Raw genomic sequence first — 26,730 nt, 5'->3', positions numbered from 1 at the left:
GGCTGGAGGGGATATTGTTCCTTTTATTACTGCAATGTCTTCTTATTGTATTCAGTCAGCCGACATATGTTCAGGCCTGGGAGGGGAAAAAAATAAAAAAAGAGCCCATTTTCTATATTAAAAAAGTTTGTGTTGGAGATGCTTTAAATATTAATTTTGTGTAACTTTTCAAGTGTGTGTCACCGGCCTGGAGGATGGCAGGTTTATTCCCCACTGGGCTGGTATTTTCTCTACTCCCATTTAATAGTATTTAAACACAAATTACATATTTCATCTTTCTTTTCAACTCAAATATGTGTCAATGAGTCATGGAGCTGTGATGATTAGTCAGAACTCAAGCTGAGGGCTGTGCAAAGCAAAATAAGCAAGAAAGCGAGTGCTAAATTGCACCCTCAAAATAGCACAGGAAGTTTTCCTAAACCAGGGGTCAGCAACCTTTTTGAAAGCAAGAGCTACTTCTTGGGTACTGATTAATGCCAAGGGCTACCAGTTTGATACACACTTAAATAAATTGCCAGAAATAGTCAATTTGCTCAATTTACCTTTAATAAATAAATCTATATATATGTGTGTATATATATATATATATATATATATATATATATATATATATATATATATATATATATATATATATATATATATGTATAAAAGGGGTATTTCTGTCTGTCATTCCGTCGTACATTTTTTTTCCTTTTGGAGAAGGTTTTTTGGAGAGAATAAATGTTGAAAAAAACACTTAATTGAACGGTTCAACAGAGGAGAAAACACGAAAAACATTTAAAATCAAATTTTGAAACATAGTTTATTTTCAATTTTGACTCTTTAAAATTCAAAATTCAACCAAAACAAATGAAGAAAAAAATTAGCTAATTTGAATATTTTTGAAAAAATTAAAAAAAAGAATTTATGGAACATCATTAGTCATTTTTCCTGATTAAGATTAATTTTAGAATTTTGATGACATGTTTTAAATAGGTTGAAATCCAATCTGCACTTTGTTAGAATATATAACAAATTGGACCAAGCTATATTTCTAACAAAGACAAATCCTTTCTTCTAGATTTTCCAGAACAACACTTTTAAAAGAAATTCAAAAGACTTTGAAATAAGATTTAAATTTGATTATACAGATTTTTTAGATTTGCCAGAAAACATTTTTCAATTTTAATCATAATAAGTTTGAAGAAATATTTCACAAATATTCTTCGTCGATAAAACAGAAGCTAAAATGAAGAATTAAATCAAAATTCCTTTATTATTCTTTACAAAAAAAAAAATACTTGAACATTGATTTAAATTGTCAGGAAAGAAGAGGAAGGAATTTAAAAGGTAAAAAGGTATATGTGTTTAAAAATCCCCAAATTAATTTCAAGGTTGTATTTTTTCTCTAAAATTGTCTTTCTGAAAGTTATAAGAAGCAAAGTAAAAAAAAAAATTAATTTATTTAAAAAAGTGAAGACTAAGTCTTTAAAATATTTTCTTGGATTTTACAATTGTATTTGAGTTTTGTCTCTCTTAGAATTAAAAATGTTGAGGAAAGCGAGACCAGCTTGCTAGTAAATAAATACAATTTAAAAAGAGCCAGCTCACTGGTAAGTGCTGCTATTTGAGCTATTTTTAGTCTGTTATTTTCCTGTTTTACACAATAAAAATTAGTCCGAAAAATGTGGAAAATATATTTATTTTACAGTTTTTTTTTTTATAAAATTTAATCTAAAAGAGGTAAAAATTATTGACAGTCTCAGTTTATTTATTTTTTCCTTTTTACACAATAAAAGCTTAGTTTTATGGCATAAGTAATAAATGAAAATAATATTATATAAAAGGAATTCTTAAAAAAAATAAAAGTATTTTAAGAGTGCCTTAGCCTGAAAAATGTGAAAAACATATATATTTGACAGTTTTTTTAAATAAAATGTAATCTAGAAAAAAATATCTGTTATTTTATTTTTTTTACACAAGAAAAATGTAGTTTCATGGCAAAGGTAATAAATAAAAACAATGTTAGAAAAAGGGAATTCTTTGAGAAAATAAAAGTATTTTAAGTGCGCCTTAGTCTGAAAAATGTGGAAAACATATTATATGTTACAGATGTATTTTTTTTAAATAAAATGTAATCTAAAAAAGGTAAATTGTTCTGTGTTATTTTCCTTTTTACACAATAAAATGTAGTTTCATGGCAAAGGAAACAAATAAAAACAATGTTAGATAAAGGGAATTCTTTGAGAAAATAAATGTATTTTAAGTGCGCCTTTGTCTGAAAAATGTGGAAAACATATTTATTTTACATACAGATTTTTTTTTAAATAAAATTGAATCCTAACAAGGTAAATTATTTTCTGTTATTTTCCTTTTTACACAATAAAGGCTTAGTTTTATGGCAAAGCTAATAGATAAAAAACAATGTTAGATAAAGGGAATTATTTGAGAAAACAAAAGTATTTTAAGTGCGCCTTAGTCTGAAAAATGTGGAAAACGTATTTATTTTACAGACCGATTTTTTTTAAATAAAATGTAATCTAAAAAAGGTGAATTATTGTATGTTATTTTCCTTTTTACACAATAAAATGTAGATTCATAGCAAAGGTAATTAATAAAAACGATGTTAGAAAAAGGGAATTATTTGAGAAAACAAAAGTATTTTAAGTGCGCCTTAGTCTGAAAAATGTGGAAAACATATTGATTTTACAGACCGATTTTTTAAAATAAAATGTAATCCAAAAAAGGTAAAAATTATTGTCAGTCTCAGTTCATTATTTTCCTTTTTACACAATAAAAGCTTAGTTTTATGTCAAAAGTAATAGATAAAATGAATGTTGGATGAAGGGAATTCTTTGAGAAAATAAAAGTACTTTAAGTGTGCCTTAGTCTGAAAAATGTGGAAAACATATTTGTTATACAGACATATTTTTTTAAATAAAATTGTATCTAAAAAAGGTCAATCATTGTCTGTTATTTTCCTTTTTTACACAATAAAAATGTAGTTTTATGGTAAAGATAATAAATAAAAAAATGTTAGAAAAATTGAATTCTTTGACAAAATAAAAGTAGTTTAAGTATTCCTTAGACTGAAAAATGTGGAAAAAATATTTTTTTTACCGACAGATTTTTTTTAATAAAATGTAATCTAAAAAAGGTAAAAGATTATTGTTAGTCTCAGTTCATTATTTTCCTTTTTACACAATAAAAGCTTAGTTTTATGTCAAAAGTAATAGATAAAAACAATGTTAAAGGGAATTCTTTGAGAAAATAAAAGTATTTTAAGTGTGCCTTAGTCTAAAAAATGCGGAAAACATATTTGTTATACAGACAAATTTTTTTAAATAAAATTGTATCTAAAAAAGGTCAATCATTGTCTGTTATTTTCCTTTTTTACACAATAAAAATGTAGTTTTATGGTAAAGGTAATAAATAAAAAAATGTTAGAAAAATTGAATTCTTTGACAAAAGAAAAGTAGTTTAAGTATTCCTTAGTCTGAAAAATGTGGAAAAAATATTTTTTTTACAGACAGATTTTTTTTAATAAAATGTAATCTAAAAAAGGTAAAAAAATTATTGTCAGTCTCAGTTCATTATTTTCCTTTTTACACAATAAAAGATGAGTTTTATGTCAAAAGTAATAGATAAAAACAATGTTAAAGGGGATTATTTGAGAAAATAAAAGTATTTTAAGTGTGCCTTAGTCTAAAAAATGTGGAAAACATATTTGTTGTACAGACATATTTTTTTAAATAAAATTTAATCTAAAAAAAGGTGAATTATTGTATGTTATTTTCCTTTTTACACAATAAAAATGTAGTTTTATGCAAAAGTAATAAATAAAAAAATGTTGGAAAATTGAATTATTTGACAAAATAAAAGTAGTTTAAGTATTTCTTAGTCTGAAAAATGTGGAAAAAATATTTTTTTTACCGACAGATTTTTTTTAATAAAATGTAATCTAAAAAAGGTAAAAAATATTGTCAGTCTAAGTTTAAATATTTTCCTTTTTACACAATAAAAATGTAGTTTTATGGCAAAGGTAATAAATAAAAACAATATTGGAAAATTTGAATTATTTGAGAAAATAAAAGTATTTTAAGTGTGCCTTAGTCTGAAAAATGTGGAAAAAATATTTTTTTTACCGACAGATTTTTTTTAATAAAATGTAATCTAAAAAAGGTAAAAAATTATTGTCAGTCTCAGTTCATTATTTTCCTTTTTACACAATAAAAGCTTCGTTTTATGTCAAAAGTAATAGATAAAAACAATGTTAAAGGGAATTCTTTGAGAAAATAAAAGTATTTTAAGTGTGCCTTAGTCTAAAAAATGTGGAAAACATATTTGTTGTACAGACATATTTTTTTATATAAAATTGTATCTAAAAAAGGTCAATCATTGTCTGTTATTTTCCTTTTTTACACAATAAAAATGTAGTTTTATGGTAAAGGTAATAAATAAAAAAATGTCAGAAAAATTGAATTCTTTGACAAAATAAAAGTAGTTTAAGTATTCCTTAGTCTGAAAAATGTGGAAAAAATATTTTTTTTACAGACAGATTTTTTTTAATAAAATGTAATCTAAAAAAGGTAAAAAAATTATTGTCAGTCTCAGTTCATTATTTTCCTTTTTACACAATAAAAGATTAGTTTTATGTCAAAAGTAATAGATAAAAACAATGTTAAAGGGAATTCTTTGAGAAAATAAAAGTATTTTAAGTGTGCCTTAATCTAAAAAATGTGGAAAACATATTTGTTGTACAGACATATTTTTTTAAATAAAATTTAATCTAAAAAAAGGTGAATTATTGTATGTTATTTTCCTTTTTACACAATAAAAATGTAGTTTTATGCAAATGTAATAAATAAAAAAATGTTGGAAAAATTGAATTATTTGACAAAATAAAAGTAGTTTAAGTATTCCTTAGTCTGAAAAATGTGGAAAAAATAATTTTTTTACCGACAGATTTTTTTTAATAAAATGTAATCTAAAAAAGGTAAAAAATTATTGTCAGTCTCAGTTTAAATATTTTCCTTTTTACACAATAAAAATGTAGTTTTATGGCAAAGGTAATAAATAAAAACAATATTGGAAAAATTGAATTATTTGAGAAAATAAAAGTATTTTAAGTGTGCCTTAGTCTGAAAAATGTGGAAAAAATATTTTTTTTACAGACAGATTTTTTTTGATAAAATGTAATCTAAAAAAGGTAAAAAATTATTGTCAGTCTCAGTTCATTATTTTCCTTTTTACACAATTAAAGCTTCATTTTATGTCAAAAGTAATAGATAAAAACAATGTTAAAGGGAATTCTTTGAGAAAATAAAAGTATTTTAAGTGTGCCTTAGTCTAAAAAATGTGGAAAACATATTTGTTATACAGACATATTTTTTTAAATAAAATTGTATCTAAAAAAGGTAAATTATTGTATGTTATTTTCCTTTTTACACAAAAAAGCTTAGTTTTATGTCAAAAGTAATAGATAAAAACAATGTTAGATAAAGGGAATTCTTTGAGAAAATAAAAGTACTTTAAGTGTGCCTTAGTCTGAAAAATGTGGAAAACATATTTGTCATACAGACATATTTTTTTAAATAAAATTGTATCTAAAAAAGGTCAATCATTGTCTGTTATTTTCCTTTTTTACACAATAAAAATGTAGTTTTATGGTAAAGGTAATAAATAAATAAAAAATGTTAGAAAATTTTAATTCTTTGACAAAATAAAAGTATTTTAAGTATTCCTTAGTCTGAAAAATGTGGAAAAAATATTTTTTTTACAAACAGATTTTTTTTAATAAAATGTAATCTAAAAAAGTTAAAAAAATATTGTCAGTCTCAGTTCATTATTTTCCTTTTTACACAATAAAAGCTTAGTTTTATGTCGAAAGTAATAGATAAAAACAATGTTAAAGGGAATTCTTTGAGAAAATAAAAGTATTTTAAGTGCGCCTTAGTCTAAAAAATGTGGAAAACATATTTGTTATACAGACATATTTTTTTAAATAAAAAGTAATCTAAAAAAATGTGAATTATTGTATGTTATTTTCCTTTTTACACAATAAAAATGTAGTTTTATGGCAAAGGTAATAAATAAAAAAATATTGGAAAAATTGAATTATTTGAGAAAATAAAAGTATTTTAAGTGTGCCTTAGTCTGAAAAATGTGGAAAAAATATTTGTTTTACAGACAGATTTTTTTAAATAAAATATAATCTAAAAAAGGTGAATTATGGTCTGTTATTTTCCTTTTTTACACAATGAAAGCTTATTTTTATGGCAAAGGTAATACATAAAAACAATGTAAGATAAAGGGAATTCTTTGGAGACATTTCTGAAGGAGCAAGACCCAAAAGGACAGATAGGATGAAGTCTGAGCTGTCCCGTGTCCTTGCCGTCTGTCCCGGGGCGTCCCTTCTTGTCCTGTCAGCTCCCATCTCAAAGACAGCCCAAAGTGACGCCTGGCGTCCTCGTCCAGCTCGCGGCGGCCATTAACAATTTAGACGACATCCGCCTTCACCGGCGGACGCGGTGGCGCTCACAGAGTCCACGTGGCGGAAGGCCTTGCCCGCACGACCCGGCGCCGTCTTCACCTTTTATTATGCAAATAACATCTGGTGTCTCCCACCCTCCGCAATCACGGTCTTCATCCTCATCGCCGCCGCGCTGGCCGGTCTGATCACTAAGTAGACAGCAGATGGGTTGCAAAGTGCAGCCAAACACTGACTGCTGGATGCTGGAATGAGGGTCCTGACAGCATGCTAATGGCTGACACTTGTTGCCGTGGTAACCACACGTCCTCCCAGAGTCTGCTGTTGTTTTTTTTCCCCCAACACAACCTGAATCACAAATTGTGGGATGATGACTTTTTTTTTTTTTTTTTTTTTTGCCGCATTTGATGATTGTGTTCAGGGATTTTACCAAAGTAGAGATAAACCTGCTCTGTCCCAGGTTCAAATATGACATTATTTACATATTACTTAATCTGTTTTAGTCACTATGTTGTTTAGTCGCAACAGTAATTGTGTTCGCATCCACAGGAACCACATGGGTTAGCCTACTCTATACAGTATTTACAACCTTACCAGTGTTCACTTCACAGCCACAGATGGTTCATCTAAATATTGACATTATTTACACATTACTTTGTCTTTTTCAGTCACTATATTATTTAGTCACTACAGTAATGTGTTCACATCCTCAGGAACCACATGGGTTAGCCTACTCTATACAGTAGTTACAACCTTACTAGTGTTCACTTCACAACCACAGATGGTTCATCTAGTTATTGACATTATTTACACTTTACTTTGTCTGTTTTAGTCACTATGTTGTTTAGTCACTACAGTTATGTGTTCACATCCACAGGAACCACATGGGTTAGCCTACTCTATACAGTAGTTACAACCTTACTAGTGTTCACTTCACAACCACAGATGGTTCATCTAAATATTTACATTATTTACACATTTCTTTGTCTTTTTCAGTCACTATGTTATTTAGTCACTACAGTAAGGTGTTCACATCCTCAGGAACCACATGGGTTAGCCTACTCTAGACAGTAGTTACAACCTTAGCAGTGTTCACTTCACAACCACAGATGGTTTATATAGTTATTGACATTATTTACACTTTACTTTGTCTGTTTTAGTGACTATGTTGTTTAGTCACAACAGTAATTGAGTTTGCATCCACAGGAACCACATGGGTTAGCCTACTCTATACATTATTTACAGCCTTACGAGTGTTCACGTCACAGCCACAGATGGTTAATCTACTTTTTGACATTATTTACACTTTACTTTGTCTGTTTCAGTCACTATGTTACTTAGTTACTGCAGTAATTGTGTTCGCATCCACAGGAACCACATGGGTTTCCTACTCTATACAGTAGTTACAACCTTACCAGTGTCCACTTCACAACCACAGATGGTTCATCTAGTTATTGACATTATTTACACTTTACTTTTGTCTGTTTCAGTCACTATGTCGTTTAGTCACAACAGTAATTGAGTTTGCATCCACAGGAACCACATGGGTTAGCCTACTCTATACAGTAGTTACAACCTTACCAGTGTTCACTTCACAACCACAGATGGTTCATCTAGTTATTGACATTATTTACACTTTACTTTGTCTTTTTCAGTCACTATGTTATTTAGTCACTACAGTAATGCGTTTGCATCCACAGGAACCACATGGGTTAGCCTACTCTATACAGTATTTACAGCCTTACGAGTGTTCACTTCACAGCCACAGATGGTTAATCTACTTTTTGACATAATTTACACTTTACTTTGTCTGTTTCAGTCACTATGTCATTTAGTCACTACAGTAATGCATTCACATTCACAGGAACCACATGGGTTAGCCTACTCTATACAGTAGTTACAACCTTACCAGTGTTCACTTCACAACCACAAATGGTTCATCTAGTTATTGACATTATTTACACTTTACTTTGTCTTTTTCAGTCACTATGTTATTTAGTCACTACAGTAATGCGTTTGCATCCACAGGAACCACATGGGTTAGCCTACTCTATACAGTATTTACAGCCTTACGAGTGTTCACTTCACAGCCACAGATGGTTAATCTACTTTTTGACATCATTTACACTTTACTTTGTCTGTTTCAGTCACTATGTCATTTAGTCACTACAGTAATGCATTCACATTCACAGGAACCACATTGGTTAGCCTACTCTATACAGTAGTTACAACCTTACCAGTGTTCACTTCGCAACCACAGATGGTTCATCTAGTTATTGACATTATTTACACTTTACTTTGTCTGTTTCAGTCACTATGTTACTTAGTTACTGCAGTAATTGTGTTCGCATCCACAGGAACCACATGGGTTAGCCTACTCTATACAGTATTTACAACCTTACTAGGGTTCACTTCACAGCCATAGATGGTTAATCTACTTATTGACATTATTTACACTTTACTTTGTCCGTTTCAGTCACTATGTTATTTAGTCACCGCAGTAATTGTGTTTGCATTCACAGGAACCACATAGGTTAGCCAACTCTATACAGTATTTACAGCTTTACTACTGTTCACTTCACAGCCACAGATGGTTCATCTAAATATTTACATTATTTACACATTACTTTGTCTGTTTCAGTCACTATGTTGTTTAGTCACTACAGTAATGTGTTCACATCCACAGGAACCACATGGGTTAGCCTACTCTATACAGTAGTTACAACCTTACCAGTGTTCACTTCACAACCACAGATGGTTCATCTAGTTATTGACATTATTTACACTTTACTTTAGTTATTAGTATTAACTGAAACTGTGAAATCGTGATTAATCCCAGTTTGTTCATAGATAACTCAAAATTAATCGCGATGGTGGCAGATATTTTCCGCTGCTCCGCTCCCAGTCTGTGGAACGCTCTCCCTGACCACCTGAGGGCACCACAGACTGGATGCTTCTAAAAAAGGCTTGAAAAAACCTTCTTTAAGAAAAAAAAAAAACTATGTGTGTGTGTGTGTGTGTGTGTGTGTGTGTGTGTGTGTGTGTGTGTGTGTGTGTGCTAGCTATTAGGCTGTTCTATTTTTAACTTTTTTTACTATTTATTTTACTTGTTGGGGGCAGCTATTTGTGGGTCTAGCCTTGTTTTGTTTTTGTTTTTGTTATTTAGTTTTTTTAATGCACTGCAGCACTTTGGGGTTGTTTTCTCAATGTAAAGTGCCTTTGCTAATACAATCTATTATTAGTTTGTTCATAGATAACTCAAAATTAAGCGCAATAGTGGCAGATATTTTCCGCTGCTCCCAGTCTGTGGAACGCTCTCCCTTACTACCTGAGGGCACCACAGACTGTGGATGCTTCTAAAAAAAGGCTTAAAAAAACCTTCTTTAAAAAAGAACAAACTATGTGTGTGTGTGTGTGTGTGTGTGTGTGTGTGTGTGTGTGTGTGCGTGTTTGTGCTAGTTCTAGCTATTAGGCTGTTCTATTTTTTACTTTTTTTACTATTTATTTTACTTGTTGGGGGCAGCTATTTGTGGTTCTAGCATTGTTTTGTTTTGGTTGTTTTTGTTTAGTTTTTTTTAATACACTGTAGCACTTTGGGGTTGTTTTCTCAATGTAAAGTACCTTTACAAATAAAATCTATTATTACTATTATTATTATTATTATTTTCATCATTATTAAGTGTACCCTACACAGTTAAATTTCAAGTTTTTAATACAAGGAACGGGCAATTAATTTGCTTTAATTAATTGTGTTTTAAAAATAGTTTTAACAGTGCAACACAAAAGTGACATAAACACGCTTTAAATGACAATTAAAGAAAACAAAAACATTTGGTTGGTGTTTTGCCAGATTTTGCATTGTGTTGGCATACATCATTTGTATTCCTGCTGTAGGAGCACTTGCTTTCCAAGTGGGAGCTACACCGTGTTTAGATAGCAGTTTCTCACATCACCGACACAAAATGTGGATTGTGAAAGATGTTGACAATGTTGTTGTGGCGCATTGCGGCCACAAGATGGCAGCACAAACATCACCTGGAAGGTGACGTGTAATTGTCCCGTACCGCAAAATATTGATAAAATATTATTGTCTTTTTTTTGTTCTTCTCTGCGCTTAGTTGGCGTCTTGGGATTCCACCCGGGGTCTGAACGGAAGCTTAAAGGAGAACCGGATCGAGAGTGGAATGCAGGGTGTGACCCTCAAGGTGGTGACTTTACTGGTGAGTTGGATCCACCACACAGTCGGTCAGAACCAGAGGTTCGAGTCTGTCATGATTGTGTTGCAATGCAAAGATGCCGGTGCTAGTCTAGTATCACCGTACTGATGAATCAAAGGCGGTACTAGACTCTGTTTTAAAAGCAGCCTAACGGGCATTGTGACACTGCTAGTTTTACAAGAAGGGGAGCATGTTGGGCAGCGCACACACACAGAGTACTCACAAGTAGACACAATGTGTAGACAGAAAAGGGAGGATAGACGCATTTTGGTGTCTATCCTGACTAGTCTCTCAGTTGGTTTTCATCCAGGATTTCTCTGTCCATTGCTGCATTTATTTTTCCCTCTATCCTGACTAGTCTGTCAGTTAGTTTTTTATCCTGGATGTCTCTTTACATTGCTGCATTAATATTTCCCTCTATCCTGACTAGTCTCTCGGTTAGTTTTCATCCAGAATGGCTCTGTACATTACAGTATTCATCTTTCCCTCTATTCTGACTACTCTCTCAGTTAGTTTTTCATCCTGGATGTCTCTTTACATTGCTGCATTCATATTTCCCTCTATCCTGAATAGTCTCTCAGTTGTTTTTTTATCCAGGATGTCCCTGTACATTGCTGCATTCATCTTTCCCTCTATCCTGAATAGTCTCTCAGTTAGTTTTCATCCAGGATATCTCTGTGCATTGCTGCATTCATTTTCCCTCTATCCTGACTAGTCTCCCAGTTAGTTTTCATCCAGGATGTATTTGTACATTGCTGCATTCATCTTTCCCTCTATCCTGACAAGTCTCTCTGTTAGTTTTCATCCAGAATGTCTCTGTACATTGCTGCATTCATCTTTCCCCCAATCCTGACTAGTCTCCCAGTTGGTTTTCATCCAGGGTGGCTCTGTACATTGCTGCATTCATCTTTCCCCCAATCCTGACTAGTCTCCCAGTTGGTTTTTATCCAGGATGTCGCTGTACATTACAGAATTCATCTTTCCCTCTATCCTGACAAGTCTCTCTGTTAGTTTTCATCCAGGATGTCTCTGTACATTGCTGCATTCATCTCTCCTTCTATCCTGGCTAGTCTCTCAGTTAGTTTTTCATCCTGTATATCTCTTTACATTTCTGCATTCCTATTTCCCTCTATCCTGACTAGTCTCTCAGTTGGTTGTTATCCAGGATGTCGCTGTACATTGCTGCATTCATCTTTCCCTCTATCCTGACCAGTCTCTCATTTGATTTTTCATACTGGATGTCTCTTTACATTGCTGCATTCATATTTCCCTCTATCCTGACTAGTCTCTCAGTTGGTTTTTATCCAGGATGTCGCTGTACATTGCTGCATTCATCTTACCTTCTATCCTGACTAGTCTCTCATTTGATTTTTCATACTGAATGTCTCTTTACATTGCTGCATTCATATTTCTCTCTATCCTGACTAGTCTCTCAGTTGGTTGTTATCCATGATGTCGCTGTACATTGCTGCATTCATCTTTCCCTCTATCCTGACTAGTCTCTCATTTGATTTTTCATTCAGAATGTCTCTGTACATTGCTGCATTCATCTTTCCCTCTATCCCAACTAGTCTCTTCCGTTGGTTTTCATCCAGGTTGTCTCTGTGCATCGCTGCATTCATCTTTCCCTTTATCCTGACTAGTCTCTTCCGTTGGTTTTCATCCAGGATGTATCTGTACATTGCTGCATTCATTTTTCCCTTTATCCTGACTAGTCTCCCAGTTGGTTTTCATCCTGGATGGCTCTTTAAATTGCTGTAGTCATCTTTCCCTCTATCCTGACTAGTCTCTCAGTTAGTTTTTCATCCTGGATGTCTCTTTACATTGCTGCATTCGTATTTCCCTCTATCCCGACTAGTCTTCCAGTTGGTTTTTATCCAGGATGTTGCTGTACATTGCTGCATTCATCTTTCCCTCCATCCTGACTAGTCTCCCAGTTGGTTTTCATCCTGGATGGCTCTTTAAATTGCTGTATTCATCTTTCCCTCTATCCTGACTAGTCTCTCAGTTGGTTTTTATCCAGGATGTCGCTGTACATTGCTGCATTCATCTTTCCCTCTATCCTGACTAGTCCCTCATTTGATTTTTCATACTGGATGTCTCTTTACATTGCTGCATTCATATTTCTCTCTATCCTGACTAGTCTCTCAGTTGCTTGTTATCCAGGCTGTCGCTGTACATTGCTGCATTCATCTTTCCCTCTATCCTGACTAGTCTCTCAGTTGCTTGTTATCCAGGCTGTCGCTGTACATTGCTGCATTCATCTTTCCCTCTATCCTGACTAGTCTTTCATTTGATTTTTCATTCAGAATGTCTCTGTACATTGCTGCATTCATCTTTCCCTCTATCCTGACTAGTCTCTCATTTGATTTTTCATTCAGAATGTCTCTGTACATTGCTGCATTCTTCTTTCCCTCTATCCCAACTAGTCTCTTCCGTTGTTTTTCATCCAGGATGTCTCTGTACATTGCTGCATTCATCTTTCCCTTTATCCTGACTAGTCTCTCAGTTGGTTTTCATCCAGGAAGTGTCTGTACTTTGCTGAACCCTTCTAAGGAGGTCAGGCGTCAGTGTGTTTAAGAGGTTTTTAAAGCATCACACTCACTATAAAACCGTCCCGCCCATATTATCATGTCGACGATTGCTACAGGTGGTGTGTCGGTCTATGTGTGGAGTCCAAAAAGTGCATATTGTTGTCCAAGTGCCGGTGTCGTCTCCTGCAGAAGTGTGAGCCAAGCAGACTTTTGGCTAATGAGACCCTCAATCCTCCTGTGAACAGGAAGAGCCCTTCGTGATGGTGGCAGAGAACATTCTGGGCCAGCCCAAGCGATACAAGGGCTTCTCCATGGACGTCCTGGACGCCCTGGCCAAGATCCTGGGCTTCAAGTACGACATCTACCAAGTGGCGGACGCCAAGTACGGCTCGGCGCTCCCTGACGGCTCCTGGAACGGCTTGATGGGCGAGCTCATTGGCAAGGTTTGTGACGCACTCCTTTTTTCATCATTATCTCAGAGTCCAGACCTCATCCCCGGCCATCAACTTCTGCTGCTGCAATTATGGAGCGGAGGAGGTGGAGGAAGAGGAGGAACACAAACACATCACACGATGTTTATCCGCGCGTCACTTCGTGAATTGTCCTTAATGGACTCACTGGTTACTTTCACTTTCCATTCAGGCGTGTGTTGTTTTTCTTTCTCCCGCCGACATTCACCCTTTTATTTTCAATCGCGGCCGCATGAAACAAAACACTCCTGATGTCATGGAGACCACTTTCACCAGGATGATCACTTTGTAGGGGGAAACCTCTGACTGCTGTGTATATATATATATATATATATATATATATATATATATATATATATATATATATATATATATATATATATATATATATATATATATATATATATATATATATATATATATATATATATATATATATATATATATATATATATATATATATATATATATATATATATATATATATATATATATATATATATATATATATATATATATATATATATATATATATATGTATATATATATATATATATATATATATATATCTATGTAGATATATATATATATATATATATATATATATATATATATATATATATATATATATATATATATATATCTATATCTATATATATAAAGAACATCATGTCATGGCTGTCTTGAGTTTCCAATACTTTCTACACCGCTTATTCTTTTGTGATGTAGTGATTGGAGCACACACATAACATTCATGAAGTTTGCTTCTTTTATGAATTTATTACGGCTCTACTGAAAAATGTAAGCAATCAAAAGTATACATACAGCAATGTTAATATTTACTTGAGTGAATTATATTTATATAGCGCTTTTCTCTAGTGACTCTAAGCGCTTTTACATAGTGAAACCCAATATCTAAGTTACATTTAAACCAGTGTGGGTGGCACTGGGAGCAGGTGGGTAAAGTGCCTTGCCCAAGGACACAACGGCAGTGACTAGGATGGCGGAACCTGCAACCCTCAAGTTGCTGGCACGGCCGCTCTACCAACCGAGCTATGCCGCCCCACAAAAGAAAAAATACATATATAATTCACTTACATGTCCCTTGGCAAGTTTCACTGCAAAAAAGGGCTTTTGGTAGCCATCCGCAAGCTTCTGTTTGCATTTTTGACCACAAAATTGCTGCAGTTCAGCTAAATGGGTTGCTTTTCTGACATGGACTTGTTTCTTCAGCATTGTCCACACCTTTAAAGGGGAACATTATCACAATTTCAAAAGGGTTAAAAACAATAAAAATCAGTTCCCAGTGGCTTGTTGTATTTTTTGAATTTTTTTTCAAAATTTTACCGGTCCCGGAATATCCCTAAATAAAGCTTTAAAGTGCCTTATTTTCGCTATCTTCGAAACCACTATCCATTTCCCTGTGACGTCATATAGGGCTGCCAATACAAACAACATGGCGGTTACCATAGCGACATTAGCTCGGATTCAGACTCGGATTTCAGCGGCTTAAGCGATTCGACAGATTACGCATGTATTGAAACAGATGGTCGGAGTATGGAGACAGATGGCGAAAACGAAATTGAAGAAGAAATTGAAGCTATTGAGCGAATAGCTATTGACGCTATTCGGCCATAGCGTGGGTGTACCTAATGAAGTGGCCCATAGCATGGCTGCCTTATTAGCATCGCCGGTAAAATGTGCGGACCAAACGATCAGGACTTTCGCATCTTGTGACACTGGAGCGACTTAAATCCATCGATTGGTAAGTGTTTGTTTCGCATTAAATGTGGGTATCTAGTTTCAAATGTACATAGAGCTAGCGTAAATAGCATGTTAGCATCGATTAGCGTAGCATTTTAGCATCGATTAGCTGGCAGTCATGCCGCGACCAAATATGTCTGAGTAGCACATAAGTCAACAACATCAACAAAACTCACCTTTGTGATTTTGTTGACTTAATCGTTGCAAATGCATCTGCAGGTTATCCATACATCTCTGTGCCATGTCTGTCGTAGCATCGCCGGTCAAATGTGAAGACACTTTGGTACATTCAATGGGGGTCTGGCGGCAGATTTCTTGCCAGTGGTGCAACTTGAATCCCTCCCTGTTAGTGTTGTTACACCCTCTGACAACACACTCATGAGGCATGATGTCTCCAAGGTTCCAAAAAATAGTCGAAAAAACGGAAAATAACAGAGCTGAGACCCGGTGTTTGTAATGCGAAAATGAATATGGCGGGTGTGTTACCTCGGTGACGTCACGTTCTGATGTCATCGCTAAAAGACCGCTAAACAGAAAGGCGTTTAATTTGCCAAAATTCACCCATTTAGAGTTCGGAAATCGGTTAAAAAAATACATGGTCTTTTTTCTGCAACATCAAGGTATATATTGACGCTTTAAGTCCTTTAAGTCAGGACTTTGGAAAGGCCATTCTAAAAAAAAAACACTTCATTCTAGCCCAGGGGTAGGGAACCTACGAGTCTAGAGCCAGATGTGGCTCCTTTGATGACTGCATCTGGCTCTCAGATAAATCTTAGCTGGCGTTACTTAACACGACAAGTCAGTGTTTTTCAACCTTTTCCCAGCCACGGCACATTTTTTTAATTGAAAAAAATTCCGACGCAAACCACCAGCAGAAAACATCAAAAATGAAACTCAGTCGCCGATACTGATAATAAAAAGTCGTTCTCGCAATTGTTTGATATGAATACAAACCGTAACCAAGCATGCATCGACATAGCTCTTGTCTCAACGTAGGTGTACTGTCACCACCTGTCACATCACGCCGTAACTTATTTTGAGTTTTTTTGGTGTCTTCCTGTGTCTTGCGCTCCTATTTTGGTGGCTTTTCCTATTTTGTTATTATTTTCTTGTAGCAGTTTCATGTCTTCCTTGAATGCTATTCATACTTTGTTTTCGCAATGAAGACTTAGTTGTGCGGACGCACTCCTTCTTTGTGGGGACATTGTTGACTGTCATGTCATGTACGGATGTACTTTGTGGACGCCATCTGCTCCGTACGCTGTAAATCAGCGGTGTCAAACTCAAATATAGAGTGGGCCAAAATTTTAAACTGAACAAAGCCACAGGCCAAGGTTGAACAAATTAACTTTTTAATAGGGACCTGCGGGGTTTGGTGGTAGCCGGGTGGGGGGTGTATATTATAGCGTCCCGGAAGAGTTTATGCTGCAAGCGGTTCTGGGTATTTGTTCTGTTGCGTTACGGTGCGGGTGTTCTCCCGAAATGTGTTTGTCATTATTATTCGGTGTGGGTTCACAGTGTGGCGCATATTTGTAACAGTGTTGGCATTGTAAATACGGCCACCCTCAGTGTGCCCCGTATGGCTGTTGATCAAGTATGCCTTGCATTCACTTGTGTGTGTGCTAAAGCCGCATATATTGTGTGACAGGTCCGGCACGCTGTTTGTATGGAGGAAAAGCAGACGTGAACACAGGTTGCAGAGAACGCTAAAGGCAGTGCCCAATATTGTTGTCCGGGTGGTAATTGGGAGAAATTCGGGAGAATGGTTGCCCCCGGGAGATTTTCGGGAGGGGCACTGAACTTCGGGAGTCGCCTGGGAAAATTGGTAGGGTTGACATGTATGAGTATTAGTAGTGAATGCGGTGTTACAGCGAAACAGCCGCTGTATAACACCGGCGGGCCAGCTCTACATTGCCTCAAGGGCCAAATGAAATTACACGGAGGGCCAAATTCGGCCCGCGGGCCAGAGTTTGACACCCATGCTGTAAGTCTTTGCTGTTGTCCAGCATTCTGTTTTTGTTTACTTTAGAGCGAGTTCAGTTTTAGTTTTGTTTATTTTTGGGTAAGTGTTGGATACCTTTTTACCTACACACTGCCTCCCGCATATTGTGATCACGACAAACCCTGTTTCCGACATCTACAAAGCAATTAACTACCTTCTGCCACCTACTGATGTAGAAGAGTATTACACGGTTACTCTGCCGAAATCTAGACAGCACAGAAACTCAAAAATGGCACATTTGCAGATTCTAATTACCGTATTTTTCTGACTATAAATCGCAGTCTTCTCCATAGTCCAGCGATTTATAGTCCGAAAAATACGGTACTGGTTTGCAAAAAATGTTTTTTAACCCATTTAGGTGAAATGATGTAATCTCCCACGACACACCAGACTGTATCTCGCGGCACACTAGTGTTGAAAAACACAGCGATAAGCAATGAATAATTCCGCTGTGTTAAAAATAACGCTCAAAATATAAAACACTCTCATGCATTTTAGTCCATCCATCCGTTTTCTACCACACCTGTTCAAAAAGTCGCATTAATGGTGAGAACTATTTCATTCATTATTGGTTAGCGTCAGAATAACAATGTTGTTAAAAAGAAGAAGATACTAATTCTACTCTTAAAATGTTAATCTTACTTAAAAATGTACGCATTTAGTTGCATTCAGTGTTAAAAAATATTATATGGCTCTCATGGTACTACATTTTATAATATTTGGCTTTCATGGCTATCTCAAACCAAAAAAGGTTCCCGACCCCTGTTCTAGCCTGATTTAGCCATTCCTTTACCACTTTTGAGGTGTGTTTGGGGGTCATTGTCCTGTTGGCCCAAGACCCAACCTCCGGGTTGATGATTTTAGGTTCATTGTCCCATTTAAAGCAGCAGTTCCATTGGCAGCAAAACAGGCCCATAGCATAATACTACCACCACCATGCTTGACGGTCGGCATGGTGTTCCTGGGATTAAAGGCTGGGTGTTGTTTGTGTCACACCTGACATCCCAGGGACAAAGATCTTTGGTCTAAATCTTGTTTTGCTTAGGTATGTATGTTCTGCTTTTTTTGGACTCCATTAGTTCCTGTTTTTGTGCACCCTTGTTTGTTTTGGTTTCCATGACGACTCATTAGTTTCACCTGCCTCATGTGTTGGGATCACGCACCTGCTTTCATCAGAGACTATTATTTAAGGCTGGTCTGCCAAGTAGTCGTCCTGGCGACATTACTTTGTTTTTTTCTCTCTTCATGCCATAAATTCACACTCTTTTCATGCCACAGTTTGTGTCATCCGATTGTTTGCTTGCCAAGCAAGTTTTTGTTTGTTCATGCCATAGTTTGGTTACTTGTTTCATGCCACAGTTTCGTGTTTGTTTCTTGCTATGCCACAACTCCAAGTGCCATCAGCCTTGTTTTCCGTTTTTTTGTACCTTTTTGAGAGAAGATATTAAATATGTTCCTACCTTCACACCTAGTCCAGAGTCGTCTGTTTGCATCCCGGGAGAACAACCCCGCCCCCCGTCATGACAGATAAGACCTTATGGAGGAAAGTTCTGTGGTGAGATGAAACAAAAATGGAGCTGTTTAGCCACAATACCCAGCAATATGTTTGGAGGCCTTTAATCCCAGGAACACCATACCTACCGTAAAGCATGGTGGTGCTAGTATTATGCTCTGAGCCTGTTTCGCTGCCAATGGAACTGCTGCTTTAAACGGGACAATGAAAAAGAACGTTTTCACTTCACAGGTGTCATAGTTCTGACAGTTATTATCATTATTGTAACTCTTCCTGGACAGAAGGCGGACGTGGCGGTGGCGGCCATCACCATCACACCGGAGCGAGAGCGAGTGGTGGACTTCAGCAAGCGCTACTTGGACTACTCGGTCGGGATCCTCATGCGAAAGTCCGAGGAGAAGATCAACATCTTCTCCCTGCTGGCGCCCTTCGACCTCGCCGTGTGGGCGTGCATCGCCGCCGCCATCCCGGTGGTGGGCGTCATGATCTTTCTGCTAAGGCGCATCCAGGCCGTGCGTTGCCAGAAGAACACGGGCGGCCACCCGCCTCCCTCCGTGACCACGTCTCTGCAGAGCGCCATCTGGATCGTCTACGGCGCCTTTGTCCAGCAAGGTAAGGTATCAGTACAGTTGGCATGGTATCAATACAGTAGCTTTGTCCAGCAAGGTATGGTATTAGTACAGTAGGTATTGTATCAATACAGTAGCTTTGTCCAGTAAGGTATGGTATCGGTACTGTAGCTTTGTCCAGTATCACATCAGTACAGTGGCTTTGTCCAGTAAGGTATGGTATCGGTACTGTAGCTCTGTCCAGTATGGTATGGTATCGATACTGTAGCTTTGTCCAGTATGGTATCGGTACTGTAGCTTTGTCCAGCAAGGTATGGTATCGGTACTGTAGCTTTGTCCAGTATGGTATCAGTACTGTAGCTTTGTCCAGTATGGTATCAGTAGAGTAGCTTTGTCCAGCAAGGTATGGTATCGGTACTGTAGCTTGGTCCAGTATGGTATCGGTACTTTAGCTTTGTCCAGTATGGTATCAGTACTGTAGCTTTGTCTAGTATGGTATCAGTACAGGAGCTTTGTCCAGCAAAGTATTGTATCAGTACTGTAGCTTTTTCAAGCAAAGTATGGTATCGGTACTGTAACTTTGTCCAGCAAGGTGTGGTATCAGTACTGTAGATTTGTCCATCAATATTTGGTATCAGTACTGTAGCTTTGTCAAGCAAGATATGGTATCATTACTGTAGCTTTTTCAAGCAAAGTATGGTATCGGTACTGTAACTTTGTCCAGCAAGGTGTGGTATCAGAACTGTAGATTTGTCCAACAAGATTTGGTATCAGTACTGTAGCTTTGTCAAGCAAGGTATGGTATCATTACTGTAGCTTTGTCCAGCGAGGTTTGATATCAGTACTGTAGCTTTGTCCAGTATGGTATCAGTACTGTAGCTTTGTCTTGCAAGGTATGGTATCAGTACAGTAGCTTTCTCCAGCAAGGTTTGGTATCAGTACTGTAGCTTTGTCCAGCGAGGTTTGGTATCAGCACAGTAGCTTTGTCCAGTATGGTATCAGTACTGTAGCTTTGTCCAGCAAGGAATGGTATCAGTACTGTAGCTTTGTCCAGCAAGGTTTGGTATCAGTACTGTAGCTTTGTACAGTATGGTATGGTATCAGTACTGTAGCTCTGTCCAGCAAGGTTTGATATCAGTACTGTAGCTTTGTCCAGCGAGGTTTGGTATCAGTACTGTAGCTTTGTCCAGCGAGGTTTGGTATCAGTACTGTAGCTTTGTCCAGCATGGTATCAATACTGTAGCTTTGTCTTGTAAGGTATGTTATCAGTACTGTAGGTTTGTCCAGCAAGGTTTGGTATCAGTTCTGTAGCTTTGTCCAGTATGGTATCAGTACTGTAACTTTGTCCAACAAGGTATGGTATCAGTACTGTAGCTTTGTCCAGCAAGGTATCAATGCTGTAGCTTTGTCCAGAAAGGTATGGTATCAGTACAGTAGCTTTCCCCAGCAAGGTGTGGTATCAGTACTGTAGCTTTGTCAAGCAAGGTATGGTATCAGTACTGTAGCTTTGTCCAGCGAGGTATGGTATCAGTACTGTAGCTTTGTCCCGCAAGGTATCGTATAAGTACTGTAGCTTTGTCCAGTATGGTATCAGTACTGTAGCTTTGTCCAGTACGGTATCAGTACAGTAGCTTTGTCCATCAAGGTATGGTATCAGTACCGTAGATTTGTCCAGTAAGGTATTGTATCAGGACTGTAGCTTTGTCCAGCAAGGTATGGTATCAGTACTGTAGCTTTGTTCAGCAAGGTGTGGTATCAGTACAGTTGGTATGGTATCAATACAGTAGCTTTGTCCAACAAGGTATAATATCAGTACTATAGCTTTGTCCGGCAAAGTATGGTATCAGTACAGTAGTTTTGGATGGACTTTTTATTCACCTCATTTCCTCCTGTACTAGGTATCATTACAGTGGATGTCGGGTGTAGATCCACCCAAGGCGTTTGTTTACATTGTAACGCCGGTGTGCTTTTGTATCTTCCTACGCTGTGTAGTAAAGCATGTTTAGCTATGCCCCTACCTGCAGTGATAAGGGTACTTGTAAGAAACTCACTTTATTTGCCACCGTGGTGGCCAGGATTAGTGATTTAGAAGTAGCTAAAACACTGCAGATGGTTGTTAGCCGCTAGCCAGCTAGGCACATCTTAAAGCGCCTTTCAGAGTTTGTCACCGATCTAATGACGCATGCAGATAATATAATTATAATGGGGGATCACTTCTTTATCTTTACTTTTTACACCAAAAAGCGTCCGTTCTCCCTTTTCTGTCAACAAACTGTGTCTGCTTGTAAGTACTCTGTGTGTGTGCACTGCCGAACATGCTCCAAACCAGCAATGTCATGATGTGATGACGACAGGGGGCTTTGCAACTTACTTTTTAGACGTGGTATAGTACAGAATTCTTACAGAATTAGTATACCGGTACTATACTAGTAGCGATATACTGCTCTGCTATAAGCAGATTTTATTTACCTTTATTTAAGATTCATAATGTTGTTGTTTTTTTCAAATCTGTCCTACGTCTTCTCTTTAATAATGATAGTGAACCAATGCAACATCCCATAATAGGTGCAGGTCCCTTTAAGACATGAGTCACCCCCACAATGCGCACCTCGCATGTTCCTAAAGGTGTCCTTCTTGCCGGACGTCACATTTTTGGATGAAGGAGCCCTTTGGTTGCCCAAAAAAAGATAAATTGTCTGTTTTCTCCTCCGCCTTTTTTTTTTTTTTACTTTTTGTCAAGTAGACTGTTTCTTTTCCGGGATGACTGCGGTCAGTGAGAGGAGGATGAGAGTGCTGATGCATGGTCTCGGTCAGTCTGGGTCCAGTCCAAGTATCGACCTGTGGCTCCTTTTTTTTTGGACGCACAGGCTTCCAGAGCGGCGAATAGAAACAAGGAAACAGGCCGGTGATAAAAAGGTGATTTCAAGACTAAAAGCACATCTCGCCTCGGATCACTCGAAGCCACTCGCCATGAAAACCGCTGCTGCTCGAGCGCCGCGCCGCCGCCCACGCGGCTTTTCTCTTCCGCCTCTTGGCCGCAGCCGCCTCGACTTTGACACCCTCAGCCAAGTGCGCTCTCGTCACATTTGGCTTCCTCCTGACATTTCCACGACCCAACTCCAATTTTTTTTATTTTTTTTATGCAGAGCTGGAATGTGTCCTGACATTTGGAGGCAGGAAGGGGATTCTTAAAAAAGAGACGAGGATTCTCCGACATGAAGAGAAAAAGATTGAGGGAATAAAAATGACTACTAATGCCTCCTTATAAATGAAGTCCATGCGCAGCTCCTTCTGATCAAAAGCATCGACAACTTGTTTTTAGAAGTCTTCCTTATCTTTCTTCAGTTTTAAAAGGAGTTCTTCCTTTATTACCTCCTGCTTCGATTGAAAGTCCAGTTTGGAAAACTGTTTTATTTTAGATATGTAATCCTCCATGTTAAAAGTGCAAGCGAGAGGAAAAAATAAACGATCGCTGCTTGTTGTCACTTCTTCTGCAGCCGAGTAGTCGCAAGAAGGATCACTAGCGCCCTCTACCACCAGGAGGCGGGAGTCATTTAATGACTCATATTTGACACACGCAGCTACGGTATATTAATAAAACATAGCTGCTTACTGTTCTTTTTAGCATATTCAATAGCTTGGACCTTAAATCCTACTGAATAGCTCTTAATCTTCTTCCCTTTATGCGATTTCAAATGATTGAAATCAGCCTCCTCCATTTTAAAAATGATGACAGGTGTAGGGTCACTCGTGACGTGACGAGTTTGACCCGGTGGAAATTCTAGACATGCGCTAATAAAAATAATATTTTGCAAAACAAGTTTGACTCGGCAGTACTTTTAGGCAGGCGCATACAATATACGCGACGGCAATTCAAGGAAATATGGTAGTTACAATAAAAATACTGTGTGATTAGTCATATTTATTTTAGGGGGGTGGGGGGAGGGGGTTATCTATTTATTTTTTTATTTGTATTTTTTTTTTAAAATGTATATGTTTGTTTGTTTGGTTATTTGTTCATTTTTTGTTTTGTGTTGTTGTTGTTTTTTTTTTTTTGGGGGGGGGGGAGGTGTTTCTCAGTACCTGTATTATGATTTCCGTACCGAATAAATAAATAAATATTTTAAAGAGCAAAAAAAAAAGACAATTACATTTTTATTTTTATTTTTATTTTCAGTTCGTTTGATTTTCTATCTGCTTGTGGTGAAATGAAGGATGGGATCGGAGGGTTTTTTTTTTTTTTACTATTATTATTTTTTTTTTTTTATTGTTTTATTTATGTATTTATTTTTTTATGGGGGGGAGTCTGTTTCTCAGTACCTGAATAAGGAATATTATGAAACAAAAAGTATTAAAAATCATGAGCTGGAAAAAAAAGCCTATTAATTATTTTTTTACTTTCTTCTGGTTGTTATGGGGGGAGAGTTTAATATTTATTTATTGATTTCTTATTTTATTTTTATTTATTTGATTTTATTTTATAATTGTTTTTGGGGGTTATTAGGGGGTGAGGGGAGCATAGGTTTCTCAGTAATTGTATTATGATTTCCGTACCAAATGAATAAATAAATATTTTAAGAAGCAAAAAAAAAAAGAAAAAAAAAAACAGACTATTCATTTTTTCATTTTTTTTTATTCAGTTCATTTGATTTTCTATCTGCTCTTGGTGTAATGAAGGACTGGGGACGGGGGGCGGATTGATTTGTTTTTACTTTTTATTTTATTTAATATTATTAGATTTTTTATATTATTATTATCATATTTTTTATTGTTTTATTCATTTATGTATTTTTTTTTGGGGTGGGGGGGCATTTTCTCCGAACCTGTATTATGATTTCCCTATCAAATGAATAAGGAATATTATAACAGAAAAAAACGTTTTGGTTTTTTTTCGGGGTTTTTTTTTTAAGATTTAAAAAAAAAAACGTAAAAACTATTCTTTTTTTTTTTGCTTTTTTCTGGGGTTATGGGGAGAGGATATTTTTTATTTATTTATTTATTTTTTGGCGGGGGGAATGGGGGTAGTGTGTGTTTCTCAGTACCTGCCTTATGATATCCCTATCAAATTAATACGGAATACTATAATAGAAAAAGCTTTTTTTTTTTCTTTTTTTTTTTTTTTAAGCTTGAAAAAAAATATGTACATATATTAATTATTATTATTTTTTTGGGGGGGTTATGGGGAGAGGTTTTTTTTTTAATTTTATTATTATTATTTGTTATTTAGTTTTAGGGAATGGGAAGAGTGTATGTTTCTCAGTACCTGCCTTATGATTTCCCTATCAAATGAATAAGGAATATTATAACAGAAAAAGCTTTTTTTTCTTCTTTTTTTTTAAAAGATGGGAAAAAATATATATATATAAATGTTAATTATTTTTAACTTTTTTCCGGGGTTATGGGGAATTTAGTTTTAGGGAATGGGGGAGTGTGTGTTTCTCAGTACCTTTCTTCTAATATATATAACAATTTAAAAAAAAGACTATTAATGGCTGCAGAGGCGGTCCTGCAGATGGTTGAACACGTTCTTGCGTGCTGTGACGCAGGCGGCGACACCATCCTGGGATCGGTGGCTCTGAGGATCGTGATGGGCAGCTGGTGGCTCTTCACACTCATCGTGTGCTCGTCCTACACCGCCAACCTGGCCGCCTACCTCACCGTGTCCCGCATGGACAACGCCGTACGGTAAGACCACGCCTGCAACTTTTCCTTCCCTCCAAACTGGTGCCAATGCAAAATGTGACACCACAAAAGTGTGCTGAAGTTTGCAAAGTTGGTCTCCGGCAGAGCTCACACGCGTAAAGAAGCTCATCCCTCACGCCGCAGATCAATAACGCCCCCAAATATTCTGCAGCCAAACGTCTTTTCTGCTGTAAAACACATCCCGGTCCTCTCGTCCCACTCGGAGAAGCCGAAGGAGAAGAAGAGAAGTGACAGACGCCGTAAAAAATGTCACATTTTAGCAAGTGGACCGAACAAGGTGCAGTTTGTGTCCCCGTATAGTTCAATTGGAAAACAATAAAGCTTTTTTACGGCCGTGCCAGTAATCAATCCCTTATCTTCCTCCAGAGGCTGTCATACTGCCAAACAGTACAAGCCCGGGGAGGAAGGGCCACAAATGGGCCACAATATGACGGTACAAGTGCTCAGCGAAGCACTTCACGTGTCTCCATGGAGCACAAACTTACAAAGATTGCAATAAAATGCAATCAAACAACTAGAAAAGGTTTATGGGCCTGCTATCGGTGCCCCAGACCACGCTATGGGCCTGCTATTTGTGCCCCAAACCACTCTATGGGCCTGCTATCTGTGCCCAAAACCACGCTATGGGCCTGCTATCTGTGCCCCAGACAACGCTATGGGCCTGCTATCTGTGCCCCAGTCAACGTTATGGGCCAGCTATCTGTGCCCCAGACCACGCTATGGGCCTGCTATCTGTGCCCCAGACCACGCTATGTGCCTGCAATTTGTGCCCCAGACCACACTATGGGCCTGCTATTTGTGCCCCAGACCACGCTATGGGCCTGCTATTTGTGCCCCAGACCACGCTATTGGCCTGCTATCTGTACCCCAGACCACGCTATGGGCCTGCTATTTGTGCCCCAGACCACGCTATGGGCCTGCTATCTGTGCCCCAGACCACGCTATGGGCCTGCTATTTGTGCCCCAGACCACGCCATGGGCCTGCTATTTGTGCCCCAGACAACGCTATTGGCCTGCTATCTGTACCCCAGACCACGCTATGGGCCTGCTATCTGTGCCCCAGACCACGCTATGGGCCTGCTATCTGTGCCCCAGTCAACGCTATGGGCCTGCTATCTGTGCCCCAAACCACGCTATGGGCCTGCTATCTGTGCCCCAGACCACGCTATGGGCCTGCTATCTGTGCCCCAGTCAACGCTATGGGCCTGCTATTTGTGCCCCAGACCACTCTATGGGCCTGCTATTTGTGCCCCGGACCACGCTATGGACCTGCTATTTGTGCCCCAGACCACTCTATGGGCCTGCTATTTGTGCCCCAGACCACGCTATGGGCCTGCTATTTGTGCCCCAGACCACTCTATGGGCCTGCTATCTGTGCCCCAGACCACACTATGGGCCTGCTATCTGTACCCCAGACCACGCTATGGGCCTGCTATCTGTGCCCCAGACCACGCTATGGGCCTGCTTATTTATGCATGTATTCATG

General features: G+C 37.1%; 1 protein-coding gene across 1 annotated transcript in view; it reads left to right on the top strand.

The window, feature by feature from the left end:
* Positions 1-26,730, top strand: part of grid1a (glutamate receptor, ionotropic, delta 1a) — a 662,543-nt gene that overhangs the window by 600,734 nt on the left and 35,079 nt on the right. Inside the window, exons 9-12 of the mRNA XM_061911628.1 lie at positions 10,591-10,692; positions 13,469-13,666; positions 19,254-19,584; positions 25,088-25,226. Of these exons, the coding sequence (XP_061767612.1) occupies positions 10,591-10,692; positions 13,469-13,666; positions 19,254-19,584; positions 25,088-25,226 (770 nt within the window). The remainder of the gene's footprint in view (positions 1-10,590; positions 10,693-13,468; positions 13,667-19,253; positions 19,585-25,087; positions 25,227-26,730) is intronic.

Source organism: Nerophis ophidion, linkage group LG09, assembly GCF_033978795.1.
Source record: "Nerophis ophidion isolate RoL-2023_Sa linkage group LG09, RoL_Noph_v1.0, whole genome shotgun sequence".
NCBI lineage: Eukaryota > Metazoa > Chordata > Actinopteri > Syngnathiformes > Syngnathidae > Nerophis > Nerophis ophidion.
This window is presented reverse-complemented; position numbering and strand designations above follow the sequence as displayed.